The 20,394-nt window shown below is 46.3% G+C and overlaps 1 protein-coding gene across 1 annotated transcript; it reads right to left on the reverse strand.

The window, feature by feature from the left end:
- Positions 1–7,530: 7,530 nt before the first annotated feature.
- Positions 7,531–18,716, reverse strand: LOC140726001 (uncharacterized). The gene is given in 7 exon segments (XM_073041902.1): positions 7,531–7,593; positions 8,492–9,432; positions 9,435–10,571; positions 10,574–10,676; positions 14,047–14,171; positions 14,815–17,080; positions 18,062–18,716. Coding segments are annotated over 7 exon segments (5,160 nt in total). The 5' UTR covers positions 18,587–18,716.
- Between the last annotated feature and the right edge of the window lie 1,678 nt (positions 18,717–20,394).

Genomic DNA, 20,394 nt, shown 5'->3' on the forward strand with positions numbered 1-20,394 from the left:
ATGTTGAACTTTGTGAAAGTTTAGTGTGTACATATCAGCGCGAATTATCTGATGCAGGCGTGTTTTCCTGTACAAACGCAAGCTTTGCCTGTTTTTTCAAGAAAGCGGTTTAATTTACTTTTCAACTTTTCAATCAAAAGAGTACTTCTCTTAAGTATTTAAATATAGTGAAAATGTGCAGGAGTTTTGTCAGGTCAGTTCCACCCCTTTAGTTCAGCCATTCAGCCAAAGGGGCATTTGGTCTATTGTCATGGCGCGATTCTTTTCAGTCGACAGTCCCCAATGACAGGCATAAGCATGAGATGTTAAATAATTGTATAGGATACAGTTCAGTAATGGAGCATATTTACTAATTCTTGCACTCAGATTTGATTTCAGTTTTTTTTTCATTCTACATTAGCTTCATAGTCAAAATCAGTGCTGTAGCCATCCAATATTGATCTTATCCCGGCGATATGTAAATCAGTACACAGCATCGCCACACTTTGCAATGTATTACGGAGTCTTTCAAGGTTTTGTCAAGACTTGATTGATCTTCTGACCCAGATGCACGGAGGACAAAGAGAGCAGAGAGCTTGCAGAAGGAACAGCAGGAGAGGCAGCCTGCTCTCAGTCTGAGACTCCCCAATAAGACCACAGCAAACCATTCTCTGGCCGCCTCTGTTGGAATTTGACAGCCTCCATTAGCAGGACGGGTTCAGCATCATTTAACAAACTATCAGAAAGCTGGCCAAAGTCTCGCGCAGCAGCAGCAGCAGGGAGGCATGTTAGTTTCAGCGTTCTGTGCAGATTCCATTCCCATGCAAGCGAAAATAGAAAGCGAGCTGAGGGCAGGAAACTGCAGCATTTGCTGAGATCTATTTGTAAATGTGAACTGGCTGATGAACATGGAGGTGGGCCCATTCTTTTTTTCCCTGAATTTAGTCCTTTCTGTGAATTGTTTTCATGTATATTTTTATTGGCAATAAATAGAGACGTAACCATCCTAATCTATCGTTTTATACGACAGATGTGTTTGCCAATGGAGTTTTTGTCCCACTTTGCTCTTTGCAGCTTTACTTAAGGGTAAAATAAATCACTGTAATCCGTTACTAGCTGTTGGGCTTTTTTTTTCTCCTGTGAACTCCCTCCTTCATCCACGCCATATGGCAGCTGAGCCGGAGTTGGGACATGCCACGGGGTTTCAACTCTCAACAAAAGAGGCCTCAGCCTAAAAGAGGTCCATGAATGCATAGGACACATTCATATAAAGAAAAGCGCCTCCAATCCTGTCATGGGAGACTAAAGGGGAGGTTGATGGACACGACATCACTTTTGAGTTAAAGCGACCGAGGATCCCTCCACTGTTCACCTCACTCTTTTGGTTTCTTGCTGAAATCCTATTAGCTACATCAGAACTGGATTCCAAACACTAAGTGTCAAAGAAATACAAATTAGGTTGTCATATCCATCCGGTACATTGCACAAACGCATTCTAGGTAGCTCATCAGACTTAACAGCAATGTTTTAGCATTATTTACATTTAAATTGCTCAGGAATTAAGCGTGACTATTTTTTATGAATGTATGGTGTTACGTTTTACCTAATTTTCCTATAAACCAAACCAACATGTCCCATTTAAACTAGGTTTTTTTTGCTATGTGAACGCACTTGGGCTTACGAGACCAGAAAAGTTATTGCAATTTGCCTTGGTGCCTCTTTTTTTCCCTTTTTGTCTGAATACCAAACATCTGTGCTGCACGAGACTGTGCAGCATACCTCCATTAAAAAAAAACCTATTGAATTCAAGAAGTCTCCAGGGGATAACATGGAGTAGAATGTTTCAGTTGGAAACGTTTCTGAGCTCGAGCACTGTCTGGCTTTGTGGGCATATTGCAAGTCATCCTGACAACCGTCCACCAGCAGCTTGAGTTACTCCGCGCAAACTCTTCGGAGTCACTCGCTGAACAATGCAACTATTCAACTGCTGCCTTTCTCTGCGGTCACATCTGTTTACATGGCTTGTATCTACTAGTAAAAGAACCAGCCGCCCACCTCTATTTTTTTTTCAGCTACAGGCCGACGAAAGAAGATAGTCTGGAGCACTTTGTGCTTCAGTTTTAATTTATTAAACATAAAAATAAAATGACCATCTCCCTCTAAGTGGGGTGAGGTGACCCAAGGGACAGTTCTTTACTTCTAAGACAGCATTTCAGTAACACTGTGGTGGTATTCAGTTTGGTTCACTGACTTTTTTAGTGCTGGTTTACAGGGAAGCCAATCTGTTGTGAAATTAGGTAAAGAAATGATGAATTATTACTACACAATAGAAGAAAAACTCTAAAAACAGTTCTTCTCCATAGACGCCAAGAGCAGACTGTCCTGTTCATTCACATCCTACTGCCTTTTGCCAAAACTGTTACATTATTAATAATTCTGCTTGCTTACATCATATCCATTGTCATTATGGCATTATAAGGCCTGAAGATGGTTTCAGAAGGTGAAAGCATTTTTTTGTTTGCAGAAAAGATTGGAATATCTGTCTTCCTGTCCTAAGCAGAGTTATACTTTTCGCCTGAAAAAGTCTGAGGGGTTTATTTCGGAGAAGTTCGCTTCTGTTCATTTAACTGTCCCCATGTGAACCATCTGTAAACGATCTTTTTCTGGCAAGAAGCCTAGACCCGCCTGCAGTCAGAAACATTAGGTTTTCATTTAGGGACCTGGTAAATGGAAGGGTTCGAATTTCAGACCTTTTACATATGACTATATTCTCAATCACAATTTCCTGTTATAAACACAATGTCCAATGCAAACTATTTTTATCTTAAAACAAATAAACGTATTTCACTGTTATGGAGAGCACTCAATCTAAGCAAGGGGAAAAGAGGAATGCTATGATGGTAGCTAAAAGCCAGATCCTGCACTACGGTTCCATGAACATTGCCATAACATGTATTACTTGCATTTATGTAGCATAAATTCTCAGTTTTCCTACACTAAATAATGATTCTAACTGCACTGGTCATTTTAGTACATAAACCATTCAAATATTTTACATGCCTGCTTAAGAGTTGATTTTAAAGATAATCTATCAGTTTATTTCTTGCATAGATTGAAATTTAATACACAGGTTATATTCACATTGCCAGATAGCTCAATTAATAAATTAAGGTAATTAAATCTTTACTGAAGTACAAAAGTAATATCCTGGGAAATTGGGGACTGGCTCAATATACAGAGCCAAAAAGGAGATGTGACTATTTGAATTAACAAGTTAGGGCAATAAGCTTTGGTCCAAAGTATCTTCAGGGTCGTGAGAACCACAAGAAGAGACGACAATTTATCATAACATACAGTATACTCAATGAATTCTAAACAACCAGAAGACAGGATAATAATGAACCATCCTCAAATTAGTTTGGGTGATTCTGAGTTAATGGAATGAATTGCTGTCAATGTTCCCAAAGGCAAAAAGTTAAATCGTGGATGATACTGTTCACTGTGGGTTATGTTGCATGATTAGTGGAGTTTGGCATGAATATAACATCTGATATGAAGCAAAAAAAAACAGCTGGTGAAGTAAACAGTGCAAATGAAAATATCGCGTTCCACATGCTCTATTTCAAAAGAGTCATTTTTCCCTCTTTTTTAATCTGTCACAGGGGAATATGAAAGTGGTTGCTAAAAATACGACAATAAAGCAAGATTGGATGTGAAGCAGAATGATAATAAATATCATCCAAATATGTCAGGACAACAGCTCTGTTTTGCTCTGGGTATTAAGCATTTTTAGAAGTGACTCACATACTTCACCACTAGACATGAAACAAAAGTCATATTTTGCAACTTGCATGCATGCCAATTCCTTTTGAATGCTACTTTTGCTTACCACTTAAAATGATGAACACAGCCAGTTGAACTTAAGACTTCTACATATCAGTGACCTACTCCAAGAGATTTCTTACAGAGCTACCAGTTTAAAATTCTATACACACAAAAATATTCATCATCGTTAAATAGCATCATCTTACCAGGTGAGAATATTAAAATGCTATGGTTCTATCTTAAGGCAACTTTCCATATTTGTTTCAAATTTGGTCGTTTTCTTTGGCTCTTTGAGGTTCCTTTTATTCCTCCTTTTCTTGCAACCTTCTTGTACATTTGTTGTTCTCCATATCTGGTTCTTTAGCTGTCACAATTGGTTCTGAAACAGATGGTTCCACACAATTAATTTCCAATCTCTGCAGCTAACTGATTTACAACTGGATCTGTGTCTGAGAAATATCATCAGTTTACAACATTGCCTATACCGGATATAAAAGTGAAATAAAAATTCCCGTGATAAAGAAAATATCATGCTTTCTCATTCCTGGCATGATATCATAATATGATATCAAATCCATGCTTTCCCATTCCTAACATGATTAAAATCAGAATCAGATATATTATCACTGATATATTTTGTGAAATTTATTGCTTTGCAATTTCAGTCTGGATATAATCCATGCACTGTAGGTTCAGAGACCATTAGTTCTAGTTATTGTGTGTGATAAAGCCTATTCAAACCTGTTAATTTGAACACCTACTGCCCTGGGAAATATCAGACATTCCATAAACTTAAAATAAAATATTTTGGATCCTTGAATTTTGTAAATCATAACTGCTCTATTAAAGATACTTAATATTTATTCTCACCAGCTCCAAACCTACACAAAGTACACTGCAGATGCTGTGGTCAAATCAACATGTACGAACAAGCTGGATGAACTCAGCAGGTCGGGCAGCTTCCGTTGACTGCTCATTTCAAAAGATGCTGCCTGACCTGCTGAGTTCACACAGCTTGTTTGTATGTGTTGACCAAATCTACAAAACTGGCTAAAATAAGAGTGGTCTTTACTTGTGCCTTATTTCAAAGAGTGCAAATCTATCTATGAAAAATCTATCTCATTTTAAAATACAGTAAATGAAAAGTTTATTAAACTGGAATTAACAAGGGAAGCACAGGAATGCTTACAGGACTGCTTTGAATCAGTGGACTGGTCTACATTCAGGGATTCATCTTTGAATCTGGATGTGTATGCTGCTGTTGTTACCAACTTCATTAAAACCTGTGTGGATCAGCGTGTGCCTACAACGACTTACTGTACATTACCAAACCAAAAGCCATGGATGAACCAGGAGGTACGTTGTCTGCTGAAGTCTAGATCTGTGGCATTCAAATCTGGCAACCCAGGCCTATACCAGAAAACCAGGTATGATTTGCAGAGGGCTATTTGAAGGGTGAACAGACAATTTCAAACGAGGTTGGAGGCAATATCAGATGCACAGCAACTCTGGAAGGGTCTACAAGACATTACTTCCTACAAAGCGAAACCCAATAGTATGAATGGCAGCGATGCTTCACTACCAGATGAACTCAATGCCTTTTATACACGCTTTGAAAGGGAGAACACAACTACAGCTGTGAAGGTCTCTGCAACACCTGCTGACCCTGTGATCTCTGTCTCAGAGGCCGATGTTAGACTTTAAAGAGAGTGAACCCTTGCAAGGCAGAAGGTCCAGATGGTGTACCTGAATACCTGTGCCAACCAACTAGCAGGGGTATTCAAGAACATTTTCAACCTCTCACTGCAATGGGCAGAAGTTCCCACTTGCTTCAAAAAGTCAACAATTATACCAGTGCCTAAGAAGAATAATGTGGCCTACTTTAATGACTTTCACCCGGTAGCACTCACATCGACAGTGATGAAATGCTTTGAGAGGTTGGTTATGACTAGACTGAACTCCTGTCTCAGCAAGGACCTGGACCCATTGCAATTTGCCTATTACCACAATAGGTTAATGGCAGATGCTATCTCAATGGCTCTCCACAAAGCTTTAGACTACCTAGACAACATGACTATAACTCAGTATTTAATACCATCATTCCCACAATAGTCATTGAAAAGTTGCAGAACCTGGGCCTCTGTACCTCCCTCTGCAATTGGATCCTTGACTTCCTACCCAGAAGACCACAATCTGTGCGGACTGATGATAACATATCCTCCTCGCTGACGATCAACACTGGTGCACCTCAGGGGTGTGTGCTTAGCCCACTCACTGCTCTACTCTCTATATACACATAACTGTGTGGCTAGGCACAGCTCAAATACCATCTATACATTTGCTGATGATACAACCATTGTTGATAGAATCTCAGGTGGTGACGAGAGGGCTTACAGGAGTGAGACGTGCCAACTAGTGGAGTGGTGGCACAGCAACAACATGGCACCCAACGTCAGTAAGATGAAAGAGCTGTTTGTGGACTTCAGGAAGGGTAAGATGAAGGAACACATACCAATCCTCATAGAGGGATCAGAAGTGGAGAGAGCGAGTGGCTTCAAGTTCCTGGGTGTCAAGATCTCTGAGGATCTAACCTGGTCCCAACATATCAATGTAGTTATAAAGAAGGCAAGACAGCGACTATACTTTATTAGGAGTTTGAAGAGATTTGGCATGTCAACAAATACACTCAAAAACTTCGATTGTTGTACCAGGGAGAGCATTCTGACAGGCTGCGTCTATGTCTGGTATGGAGGGGCTACTGCACAGGACCAAAAGAAGCTGCAGAAGCTTGTAAATCTAGTCAGCTCCATCTTGGGTTCTAGCCTACAAAGTACCGAAGACATCTTTAGGGAGCAGTGTCTCAGAAAGGCAGCCTCCATTATTAAGGACCTCTGGCACCCAGGGCATGCCATTTTCTCACTGTTACCATCAGGTAGGAGATACAGAAGCCTGAAGGCACACACTCAGTGATTCAGGAACAGCTTCTTCCCCTCTGCCATCCGATTTGTAAATGGACATTGAAACTTTGGACACTACCTCACTTTTTTTTAATGTACAATATTTTTGATTTTGCACATTAAAAAAATCTATTCAATATGCATAATTGATTTATTTGTTTATTATTGTTTTATTTTATTTATTATTTTTTTCTCTGCTAGATTATAGAAACATAGAAACTTAGAAAATAGGTGCAGAAGTAGGCCATTCAGCCCTTCGAGCCTGCACCGCCGTTCAGTATGATCATGGCTGATCATCCAACTCGGAACCCTGTACCTGCTTTCTCTCCATACCCCCTGGTCCCTTTAGCCACAAGGGCCATATCTAACTTATGTATTGCATTGAACTGCTGCTGCTAAGTTAACAAATTTCATGTCACATGCCAGTGATAATAAACCAGTCTCTGATTCTATACATTATAATTGACCAGCAAACAATGCCCTGGATCTACATATTTTTAATTATGCTTAAAGGTCTAGTTGTCTTGAAAAAAAAACAAAATTTTCCAGAAGACAGTGTCAAACTGAGTTCTATACAATATAGTTTGGTTTTCTTTATAGGTGATAAGCAAAATTAAAGTATTGCACCAAAATGTGGATAATTTGGAATTTAAATACTCCCATTATAACATGATACAGTTGATCACCCAAGCAAGTTCAGCTTACTGAAATCAAACATTAGTGTGCAAACCCATAGAATCAAATAGAAGAGTAAGAGTTCTTTTTGCCATCATGCAATGACTGGCCTGGAATTTGAAACCAAAACGTCATAAATGACAAGATATGATTCACACTAAGAGAACAAAAAGTTGCTTAACTCAGTTGTTAGATTTTTTAAAGTCTAATTTCCCACATTTTCACTACAAGAAGTTGTGATAATGGGTTAGAAATTAAAATATGTTCAATAATGAGTAGGCTGCTCATTCCGCCTAGTTACTGAGTAAACGTGGTCAAAAATTACCTATAAAGTACACTTGCAGGACATAATCCTGGTGTTCATTAATGGCCTGCCTAGAGCAAATCTCAGGCCTTTGTGCAGTAAATGTAATCACAAAGATTAAATGTCTTCAAGATCATTGCAAGATGTAGGCAGAGCTAGATAACTAAATCTTGCTTTTTTCCAGCAGCTGGCCATCAATAGTAACTGGCTTTTGGCTTAATGTTTCTGATGCACCATCAATAACTCTTGGAGACGTGAGGCGAGATATAGGCTTTTATTGGCTGGAAGAAAGAACAAGCAGCAATTGACCACCACACTGCATCCTGGAGACTGAGGCCGGGGCGGAGTCCCCAATCGCCTTTATACCGGGGTCCGTGGGAGGAGCCATGGTCAGTGGGAGGAGCCACAGAAACAGTCAGCAGGGGGGCGTGTCCAGACAGGTATATGTAGTTCACCACATTCACTCTCCCTTTGTTTTAAAAGAGAGTCCCCAAGAGGGCGAAGTTTCTTACAAGTATATTTACAGGTTAAGTCCATCAGGTGGTCGAATCTGTCGCTGCGATCTATGTAGCACCGGCTGTGATTGCACAGGTGCCGGTGGTGATTGCACTGGAGACGGAGGTTGTGCTGGTTCCAGCCTAACTGGAGGTGTCAGCCCACTAGGCGTCAGTAATCCCTCATGCGTGTGCGAGACGCCCGGTATAGGAGTGTCGTGAGGAGTCTGTGTAGGGCTCGGTGTGCACGGTGTCACCTCGGGTACAGGGTTCATAGCTACCGTGGAGTGTTCGGGGTAGTGGTCTGCTGCTCCTGCAGGCGCCAGGTCGCGGACGGAGACCGTGTCCTCCCACCCATCAGGTAAGACCACGTAGGCATACTGGGGGTTCGCATGTAGAAGGTGAACCCTCTCGACCAGCGGGGAGTATTTATTGCTCCTCACATGTTTCCGGAGCAGCACGGGCCCTGGGGACGTCAGCCAAACCGGTAGGGTGATCCCAGTGGCAGACTTCCTGGGAAAAGAGAATAGGCACTCGTGAGGGGTAGCATTGGTGGACGTACATAAAAGGGAGCGGATAGAGTGGAGTGCCTCGGGGAGGACCTCCTGCCATCGAGAGACTGGCAACCCTTTTGACACTGTAGCATTCTCCCTCTCCACCTGTCCATTTCCCCGGAAATTATAGCTTGTCGTCCTACTGTTAGCAATGCCCCTAGCTAGCAGGTACTGGCGCAGCTCGTCACTCATAAAGGAGGTCACTCTATCACTGTGGATATAGCAGGGATATCCGAACAGAGTGAAGAGCTGGCACAGGGCTTTTATGACGGATGTGGCAGTGGTGTTGGGGCAGGGGATGGCAAAGGGGAACCACGAGTACTCATCGATAATGTTGAGAAAGTAGACATTGCGGTCGGTGGAGGGTAGGGGGCCCTTAAAGTCAACACTCAGACGCTCAAAGGGGCGGGTGGCCTTGATAAGTTGCGCCTTTTCAGGACGGTAGAAGTGCGGTTTGCACTCAGCGCAGACTTGGCAGTCCCTGGTCATCGTCCTGATGTCCTCAAGGGAGTACGGCAGGTTCCGGGCTTTCACGAAATGGTAAAATCGGGTGACCCCCGGGTGGCAAAGATGTGCATGGAGGGCATATAGCTGGTCGAGCTGTGCGCTGGCACACGCTCCCCGGGATAGGGCATCGGGGGCACATTGAGCCTTCCAGGCCGATACAGGATATCATAGTTGTAGGTGGAGAGTTCTATTTTCCACCGCAAAATTTTATCATTTTTGATTTTGCCCCGCTGTCGGTTGCTGAACATGAACGCAACTGAGCGCTGGTTGGTCAGCAAGGTGAACCTTTTGCCGGCAAGATAGTGCCTCCAGTGCCTAATAGCTTCCACTATGGCCTGGGCTTCTTTCTCCAACGCAGACTGCTGACTTTCAGGGCCTTGAAGGGTACAAGAAAAGAATGCTACCGGCCTGCCTGCCTGATTGAGGGTAGCAGCAAGCGTGAAATCGGAGGCGTCACTCTCTACTTGGAAGGGAATGGTCTCGTCCACCGCATGGATCGTTGCTTTGGCAATGTCCCCTTTAATGCAGCTGAAGGCCGCGCGGGCCTCGGCAGAGAGGGGAAATGTGGTAGACTTGACCAGGGGGCGGGCCTTGTCGGCGTAATGGGGGACCCATTGGGCGTAATAGAAAAAGAAGCCCAGGCACGGTCTGAGGGCTCTGAGGGTGGTGGGGAGTTCTAACAGGGGGTGCATACGGTCAGGATCAGGGCCAATGACCCCGTTCTCCATGACATACCCAAGGATAGCGAGTCGGGTGGTTCCGAGCACACACTTATCCCTGTTATAAGTGAGGTTCAGGGCTTTGGCCACTTGGAAAAATCGTTGGAGGTTGGCGTTGTGATCCGGCCAGTCATGACCACAGATGGTGATGTTATCCAGATAGGGAAATGTGGCCTTCAGTTGGCACTGGTCCACCATCCGGTCCATTTCCCTCTGGAAGACAGAGACACCATTTGTGACACTGAAGAGGACGCGCAGGAAGTGATAGAGCCTGCCGCCCGCCTCGAAGGCGGTGTAGGGGCGGTCCTCTGGGCGGATGGGGAGCTGGTGATAAGCGGATTTCAGATCTATTGTCGAGTACACCTTGTACTGAGCTATCTGGTTGACCATATCCGCGATGCGGGGTAGAGGGTACGCGTCAAGCTGCGTGAACCTATTGATGGTCTGGCTATAGTCCACGACCATCCTATTTTTCTGCCCGGTCCAAACAACAACCACCTGGGCCCTCCAAGGGCTTGTGCTTGGCTCGATGATCCCCTCCCCGAGCAGCTGCTTCATTCCGACTGAATGAAGGCCCTGTCCCCCACGCTGTACCTCCTGCTTTTAGTTGCCACAGGTTTACAGTCGGGGGTTAGGTTGGCGAACAGCGGTGGGGGACGGATCTTGAGGGTGGAGAGGCTGCAAGTGGTGTCAGTAGCGCAGCTTTCGGCATGGTGCTGGGTGGGATGTGTGGGTCGGTGTGTGTGTGTGTGGTCAGTAGCGGGGTATATGACGAAGTCCCACAAAACTGAGGATTCCTGACAGTGAGTGGTGGGAGGGGCCCGTCATATGCCATAGCCAAACTTTCGAGGTGGCTCTGGAAGTCCAGCCCCAATAGCACAGGCGCGCACAGTTGAGGCATGACCAATAGCGCAAAGTTCCGATATTCTGTGCCCTACACCACCAATGTCGCTACACAACCCACCCGGATGTCTGTGGACTGCGACCCAGAAGCCATGGTGACCCTCTGGCTTACCGGCCATGCCATGAGTCCACAGTGTTGCACCGTGTCCGGGTCAATAAAACTCTCAGTGCTGCCCGTGTCAAACAGGCAGCTAGTGCTGTGCCCCTCCATCAGGATGTCCATCATTGACCTTGCAAGCTGGTGTGGAGCGCTTTGGTTGAGGGTTACGGAGGCCAGAGTTGAACTGCTGTCTTGGTGCCCGGTAAGCACCCGTGGGTCGGGGGCGGGGCGAGGTGGCGCCGACAAAGATGGCCGCCCCCATCCGGGCATGCAAGATGGCGGCCCCCATGCCTCGCACGAGGCAGGCAGGCAAGATGGCAGCCCCCATGCCTCACACGCAGCGCTGACCAACCCTGCTCGTGGTTCAGACTTACAGACCTTGGCAAAATGGCCCTTCTTCCCGCAGCGGGAGCAGGTCGCTTCTCGGGCTGGGCAGCGTTTTTGGGGGTGCTTTTCGAGTCCGCAGAAGTAACACTGCACGGACTTGTGACTGGCAGCAGCTGTGGTCGGTTTCGGGGAGTTGGTGGACTCGCAACTGGCAGTGGTGGGTGACGGGGTCTGCAGTTTCCACGGAACCGGCGGGAGATCGCGCGGCTGGACAGCGTCAGCATTGTGCAGAGCAGCCTCCAGCGTGTCGGCCGTCTCGATCACCGAGCGTAAGGTAAGATCGGCATTTTCCAGCAGCCGCTGGCGCACGTACACTGACCTGATCCCCGTAACGAAGGCGTCTTGTACTAGCAGCTCCGCATGTTGTTCCGCCGTCAGTCCTTTGCCGTCACAAGCTCACACGAGTGTCTGTAGGGCTCGGAGAAACTCAGCGCTCGACTCGCTGGGTCACTGTTGCCATGTCGCTAAGCGATGTCTTGCGTAGATGGTGTTCACCGGCCGCAGGTACTGTCTTTTGAGGGCATCCAGTGCCCCTTGGTAGGTCGGCAGGTCCCTGATAAGTGAGTAAACTTTCGGGGTGACCCTCGAGAGGAGAATTCTGTGCATAACAGTGGGCTCAGTCGCATGAACCTCCTCCAGGTATGATTGGAAGCATGCAAGTCAGAGTTCAAAGGCAAGAGCTGCTTCTGAGTTTTGAGGATCAAGGTGTAATTTTTCCGGACATAAAAAGCTTTCCATGTTTTAAAACTTCCAGCCAATAAAATTGATGCACTATCAATAACTCTTGGAGATGTGAGGTGAGATATAGGCTTTTATTGGCTGGAAGAAAGAACAAGCAGCAATTGACCACCACACTGCATCCTGGAGACTGAGGTCGGGGTGGAGTCCCCAATCGCCTTTATACCAGGGTCCGTGGGAGGAGCCACAGGAGCAGTCAGTGGGGGGCGTGTCCAGACAGGTATATGTAGTTCACCACAGTTTCTATCAAATCATCTTCATTTTTTTCAACTCCATTGTAAAATATTTAACAACAAATGGACTTGACTCCAATGCAAAGAGTTACAAGGCCCTTCATAAAACATTTGAAAGTAGAGAGGAATATGGTAAGGCAAATATATATTGGTTTATTGTTTTACTATTATTATTATTATGATGGCTACATGTGCCTAGAATCAGTAATAAACTTGTCTTGCATTCAGTTTATATAGATCAATTCATTACAACAATACATTGAGATAGTACAAGGTAAAGCTGTAACTGACTCCAGAAATAAGTGTTGCAATTACTGAAAAAAACACAGTGCAGTTAAATAGTAAGATGCAAAGTCAGAACAGAGTAAACTGTGAGGTCAAGATCCATCTTATTGTACAGGCAACAGTTCAGAAGTCTTAAAAGAGCAGGATAGAAGCTGTCATTAAGCTGGGTGGAATGTGTTTTCTGACTTTTGTGTCTTCTGCCTGTAGAATGGGGGAGAAGTGAGGATTTTAATGGTGGGTGGAGTCCTTGATGAAACTGGCTGCTTTACTGAGGCAGTGAAAAGTGTGGGTAGAATCCATGGAAGGAAGGGTGGTTTCCATGGTGTACTGGTCAGTATCCATGCCTCTTCGTAGTTTGTTGTGGTCACTAGCACAACAATTGCCATACCAAGATGTGATGTATCCAGACAGGATGGTTTCCATGCTGCATCAATAAAAATTAGTGAGGGTCAAAGAGGACGTGCCAAGCTTTTATAGTCTCCTTAGGAAGTAGAGATATTAGTGAGCTCCTTAGGCTGTGACTTCAACATGGTTGGACCAGTCTATTCATAATGTTCACTCCTCAGAACTTGAAGCCCTCAAATGCCTCATCCTCAGCACTGGTGGTATGAACACCGTCCCCCTTCCTGAAGTCAATGACCACTTCTTTTGTCATGATGCTATATTAACAGACTGTCCATTTTATTCCTGTTCTCGGACTCATTATTATTTGAGATACTACTTACTAAGGTGGTATCATCTGCAGACTTAAAGATAGAGTTAAAGCAGAATCTAGCCATGCAATCGTGACTGTATAGGGAGCAGAGTAGGGAGCTGAGGACTCAGCCTTATAGGACACCCAGTGTTAAGGATAATTGTGGCAGAGGTGTTGCTCATCCTTACCAAGTGGAGTCTGTTGGTCAGGAAGTTAAGGATCCAGTTGAAAAGGGAGGTTCTAAGCCCAAGTCTGGGAATTTGAAGATGAGTTTGCTCGAAATTATAGTATTGAAGGTGAAGGAGTCTTTATTGCCTAGATGCTTCAGAGCTGAGTGAGGGCCAGACAGGTGTTATTTGCTGTAGACCTTTCTCAGTAGTAGGTATATTGCAATAGGTCAAAATTGTCTGGGACACTGCAGTTAATGTGTGTGCCATGACAAGTCTCTTGAAGCTCTTTATGATGGTGGCTATCAGTGCCACCAGGCAGTCATCATTAAGGCATATTACCTTGTTTTTCTTAGGTACTAGGATGATAGTGATCCTCTTAAAGCAAGCCGGAATGTCAGTTTAAAACAGAGAGAGATTAAAAATATCTGCAGATATCCCTGCCATTTGAGGACAGGATCTAAGGAAACAGCCGGGGACACCATCTGGGTCAGATGTGTTCACTCTCTGAAAGACTGATCTTACATCCATAGTGGTGACTATTGGTTCTGATACACTGGAAGACGTTGAGGAGTAAAGACTTCCAGTGCACTGGACTAAGTCAATTATAAAGACCTTGCACTGGTAACACAGATAGACATAGACTGGTGCTGAAACATGGAACCAGAAGAGTTGACTGAGAGTTTTGAAAGTGAACATTGGACAAGAAATTATTGGGATTTGCAAAGGATAGTAATGACTGATGAGCGATTTTAGTATAAATTGAAGAACAGAGAAGATAAAACTAAGAAGAATATTGAAAAGACCTGAATATTTTTCCTTAATCCAGTGCAAAGTTGTCTTTTGAAAGTGATGCACTATCAATAACTCACTCTGAGACGTAAGAAGAGAGTTATCAGCTTTTATTGACTGGAAGAATGAACAACACTACATCCTGGAGAATGAGGCCGGGCTCAGGCCTCATTCGCCTTTATACAGGGGTTTGTGGGAGGAGCCACAGGAGCAGTCAGCAGGGGTCTGTTGGGAGCAAACCACTCTGGTATATGTAGTTCACCACATTCACCCCCCCCCCCTTTGTTGGAAAAGAGTCCCCAGGTGGCGAAGTTTCTTACAAGTATATTTACAGGTTAAGTCTATCAGGTGGTCGAATCTGTCGCTGCGATCTGCGTAGTTCTGGCTGTGATTGCACAGGTGCCGGAGGTGGTGATTGCATAGATGCCGGAGGTGGTGATAGCTCAGGGGACGGAGGTTGTGCTGGTTCTGGCCTAACTGCAGGTGGCAGTGATCCCTCACGTGTGTGCGAGGCGTCCGGACTATACGCGTACGAGGTGTCTGGTACATGAGTGTCGTGAGGAGTCTGTGCTGGGCATGGTGTGCGCAGTATCACCTCGGTTACAGGGTTCATAGTTACCGTGGAGTGTTCAGGGTAGTGGTCTGCCGCTCCTGCGGGCGCCAGGTCGCGGACAGAGACCGTGTCCTCCCGCCCATCAGGCAAGACCACGTAGGCATACTGGGGGTTAGCATGCAGAAGGTGAACCCTCTCGACCAGCGGGGAGTATTTATTACTCCTCACATGTTTTCGGAGCAGCACTGGCCCCAGGGACGTCAGCCAAACTGGTAGGGTGGTCCCAGTGACAGACTTCCTGGGAAAAGAGAATAGGCATTCGTGAGGGGTGGCATTGGTGGACGTACATAACAGGGAGCGGATAGAGTGGAGAGCCTCAGGGAGGACCTCCTGCCATCGAGAGACCGGCAACCCTTTTGACTTAAGGGCTAAAAGTGTGGCCTTCCACACTGTGGCATTCTCCCTCTCCACCTGTCCATTCCCCCGGGGATTGTAACTCGTGGTCCTACTAGTAGCAATGCCCCTACCCAGCAGGTACTGGCGCAGCTCGTCACTCATAAAGGAGGACCCTCTATCACTGTGGATATAGCAGGGATATCCGAACAGAGTGAAGAGCTGGCGCAGGGCTTTTATGACGGACGCGGTAGAGGTGTCGGGGCAGGGAATGGCAAAGGGGAACCACGAGTACTCGTCAATAATACTGAGAAAATAGACATTGCGGTCGGTGGAGGGAAGGGGGCCCTTAAAGTCAACACTCAGTTGCTCAAATGGGCGGGTGGCCTTGACAAGTTGCGCCCTGTCAGGACGGTAGAAGTGCGGTTTGCATTCAGCGCAGATTTGGCAGTCCCTGGTCATCGTCCTGATGTCCTCCAGGGAGTACGGCAGGTTCCGGGCTTTAACAAAATGGTAAAATCGGGTAACCCCCGGATGGCAAAGCTGTGCATGAAGGGCATACAGCTGGTCAAGCTGTGCGCTAGCACACGTTCCCCGGGATAGGGCATCGGGGGGCTCATTGAGTCTGCCAGGCCGGTACAGGATATCATAGTTGTAGGTGGAGAGTTCCATTCTCCACCGCAAAAGTTTATCATTTTTGATTTTGCCCCGCTGTTGGTTGCTGAACAGGAACACAACTGAGCGCTGGTCGGTCAGCACGGTGAACCTGTTGCCGGCAAGATAGTGCCTCCAGTGCCGAACAGCTTCCACTATGGCCTGGGCTTCTTTCTCCACCGCGGAGTGCCGAATTTCAGAGCCTTGAAGGGTACGAGAGAAGAATGCTACTGGCCTGCCGTCCTGATTGAGGGTAGCAGCAAGCGCGAAATCGGAGGCGTCACACTCTACTTGGAAGGGAATGGTCTCGTTCACCGCATGCATCGTTGCTTTGATAATGTCCCCTTTAATGCAGCTGAAAGCCGTGCAGGCCTCAGCAGAGAGGGGAAAAGTGGTAGACTTGACCAGGGGGCGGGCCTTGTCGGCGTAATGGGGGACCCATTGGGCGTAATAGGAAAAAAAACCCAGGCACCGTCTGAGGGCTTTGAGAGTGGTGGGAAGAGGGAGTTCTAACAGGGGGCGCATACGGTCGGGATCAGGGCCAATGACCCCGTTCTCCACGAGATACCCAAGGATAGCGAGTCGGGTGGTTCTGAACACACACTTGTCCCTGTTATAAGTAAGGTTCAAAGCCGTGGCCACCTGGAAAAATCATTGGAGGTTAGCGTCGTGATCCGACCAGTCGCGACCACAGATGGTGATGTTATCCAGATAGGGAAATGTGGCCTTCAGTTTGTACTGGTCCACCATCCGGTCCATTTCCCTCTGGAAGACCGAGACACCATTGGTGACACCAAATGGGACGCGCAGGAAGTGATAGAGCCTGCCGCCCGCCTCGAAGGCGGTGTAGGAGTGGTCCTCTGGGCGGATGGGGAGCTGGTGATAAGCGGATTTCAGATCTATTGTCGAGTACACCTTGTACTGAGCGATCTGGTTGACCATATCCGTGATGCGGGGTAGAGGGTACGCGTCAAGCTGCGTGAACCTATTGATGGTTTGACTATAGTCCACAACCATCCTACTTTTCTGCCCAATCCAAATAACAACCACCTGGGACCGCCAAGGGCTTGTGCTTGGCTCGATGATCCCCTCCCTGAGCAGCCACTTCACCTCTGACTGAATGAAGGCCCTGTCCCCTGCGCTGTACCTCCTGCTTTTAGTTGCCACCGGTTTACAGTCGGGGGTCAGGTTGGCGAACAGCGATGGGGGAGGGATCTTGAGGGTGGAGAGGCTGCAAGTAGTGTCAGGAGCACAGCTATCGGCATGGTGCTGGGTGGGACGTGTGGTTCGGTGTGTATGTGTGTGCAGTAACGGGGTATATGGCGAAGTCCCACTAAACTGAGGATTCCTGACAGTGAGTGGTGGGAGGGGCCCATCATATGCCATAGTCACACTTTCGAGATGGCTCTGGAAGTCCAGCCCCAATAGCACAGGCGCGCACAGTCGAGGCATGACCAGTAGTGCAAAGTCCCGATATTCTGTGCCCTGCACCATCAATGTCGCTACACAACCCACCCGGATGTCTGCGGAATGCGACCCAGAAGCCATAGTGACCCTCTGGCTTACCGGCCGTGTCACGAGTCCACAGCGTTGCACTGTGTCCGGGTGAATAAAACTCTCAGTGCTGCCCATGTCAAACAGGCAGCTAGTCCTGTGGCCCTCCACCAGGATGTCCATCATTGACCTGGCAAGCTGGTGTGGGGCGCTTTGGTCGAGGGTTACGGTGGCCAGAGTTGAACTGCCGTCTTGGTGCCCGGTAAACACCGGTGAGTCGGGGGCGGGGCTCGGTGATGCCGGCAAAGATGGCCGCCCACGTCCGGGCATGCAAGATGGCGGCCCCCACGGCTCAAACGCAGCGCAGCTCGACGCCGCTTTCGATTTAGACTTACAGACTCTGGCGAAATGACCCCGTTTTCCACAGCTGGAGCAGGTCGCTTCGCGGGCTGTGCAACGTTTTCGAGGATGTTTCTCCAGCCCACAAAAATAACAGAGTCCCGGCGTTTGCCGGGACGCCGCCACGGACGCGGACGGAGTCGGGGAGTTCGTGGAATCGTGACTGGCAGCGGCGTTGGCGAATTAGCTCGCGGGAACCGGCGGCGGCGGGGTCTGAGGCATCCACGAGTCCGACGGGGAATCGCGCGGCTGGACGGCGTCAGCATAGCGTAGAGCAGCCTCGAGTGTTTTGGCCGTCTCGATCGCCGAGCGTAAGGTGAGGTCGGGATTTTCCAGCAAACGCTGCCGCACATACACTGACCTCAGTCCTGTCACAAAGGCGTCTCGTACCAAGAGTTCCACATGCTGTTCCGCCGTGAGCGTTTGGCATTCACAAGTCCGCATGAGTGTCTGTAGGGCTCGGAGAAATTCGGCGCACGATTCCGCAGGCCGCTGCCGTTTGGTAGCCAAACGATGTCTTGCGTAGACGGTGTTCACTGGCCGCAGGTACTGTCGTTTGAGGGCGGCCAGAGCCCCGTCGTAGGTCGAGAGGTCTCTGATGAAGGAATAAACTTTTGGGGCGACTCTCGAGAGGAGAATCCTGTGCCTAACAGCAGGGTCAGTTGCACGAACCTTCTCCAAGTAAGAGTGGAAGCGTGCAAGCCAGTGTTCAAAGGCAAGAGCCGCTTCAGGGTCCTGGGGGTCCAGATCCAATCGTTCCAGACGTAAAACGGTTTCCATGCTTAAAAACTTCCAGTCAATAAAATTGATGCACCATCAATAACTCACTCTGAGACGTAAGAAGAGAGTTATCGGCTTTTATTGACTGGAAGAATGAACAACACAACATCCTGGAGAATGAGGGCCGGCCTCAGGCCTCATTCGCCTTTATACAGGGGTTTGTGGGAGGAGCCACAGGAGCAGTCAGCAGGGGTCTGTTGGGAGCAAACCACTCTGGTATATGTAGTTCACCACAGAAAGTAAACTAAAAAATGACATCACCTTGTATTAAAGTATGTCTAGAAATAACTACTGTCCCAATCAGTGAGATTAGTTTAATTGAAATGCTACAAAATTTCTTTTGATCTCATGCTTTGGTTAGCACCAGAATAAACATTCTAACAAAGTGCAAAATCTGAAAATCAAGTTTATTGAAATTTAAACACTAATAACACAAACCTGCCGCTCAAGACAAAATAAAACCAAAGTAAACAGTTTCAGCTGATTACACAACATTTGATTTGCACTCCTACTCAATTAGTATTTCTTCCCCTGAGGCCAGTTGATAACGTTTCAGCGGCCAATGGTAGTATTTAGTTGGAGACAATTCCCTTTCTCCTAACACCTACAAATGACGCATAAAGTGACAGATGTTGCTAACAGCAATAATTAAACAAAAAACGCTGCAAAATATGTAATTAACAAGCCTTTCTAAGGAGTTTTCTTGGTCACTGCCTCTCAGGAGACAAGCAGCACATAGATTTCTTCTCTTCACAAAATATTTGCTCTACTTCTCACTGGAGTCCTAATATGTGACCCCACAAATGCTTTCTCAGACCAATCAAGATACACACATAGAAAAATGTTGGAAATACACAGCAGGTCAGGTGGCATCCATGATGAGAGAAAACAGCTGCATTTTCTCATTTGTTGATCTTTCACCAAAACCCTTCAGAAAAAGGTCATAAGAAATCAGTTGAGATATAAATCTATTAAGGCTGGTGCAGACTGGAATAGATAACACACAATAAATTTAACATTCTTGAGTGACTAGTAATTGAGAATTACTATGTAAAACCATAACAGTCTTGAAGAGCTAACATCTCTGTCTGTCTGCACTTGGTTCAAGGAGTGTCCACAGTTTAAACATCTCCAAGCTCATTATTCTGGGTAGCCAAATAATGAATGATATTTGCCATGAATTTTGATTTACATTGGACACGTCATTGACTGGTTAGAACCATGTACACAGGCTCATTTTTGCAATCATGCTAGCCTTCATTTTTGATCAGATGAATGGAGTAAATAATCTTCTAGAAAGTCATTAGCATTCACAACCACAAGCTAATCGAATCTGGCGAAGTTTTGCATTTTATTTGAGCAGTTTTTTTTCATTTGGTGAAGTTGCTTATTGCTAGGATCATGCTATAACTTGTATGGTACAGCTGCTGAAATCTCTATCCAAGCAGAACACTCCTGTTAAGTCCTGCCCACTGAGGTTGAGTGGGCCTACAACCAGAAGTCATGGGTTAAGGGTGAAAGGTGAGAAGTTTGAGGGGAACATGAGGGGAAATTTCTTCACTCAGAGGGTTGTGAGAGTGTGGAATCAACTGCCAGCACAAGTAGTGCATGTGAGCCCTATTTCAACGTTTAAGAGAAATTTGGACAGGTACATGGATGTAGGGGTATGGAGGGCTATGGTCCCATTGCAGGTCAATGAGAGTAGGCAGTTTAAATGATTTTAACAAGGACAAGATGGGCCAAATGGCCTGTTTCTGTGTTGTACTTCTCTTTGAGTATATGACTTGTAGGATACATACCATATTATC

The sequence above is a fragment of the Hemitrygon akajei genome, chromosome 4 (genome assembly GCF_048418815.1).
Source record: "Hemitrygon akajei chromosome 4, sHemAka1.3, whole genome shotgun sequence".
NCBI classification, from domain to species: Eukaryota; Metazoa; Chordata; class Chondrichthyes; order Myliobatiformes; family Dasyatidae; genus Hemitrygon; species Hemitrygon akajei.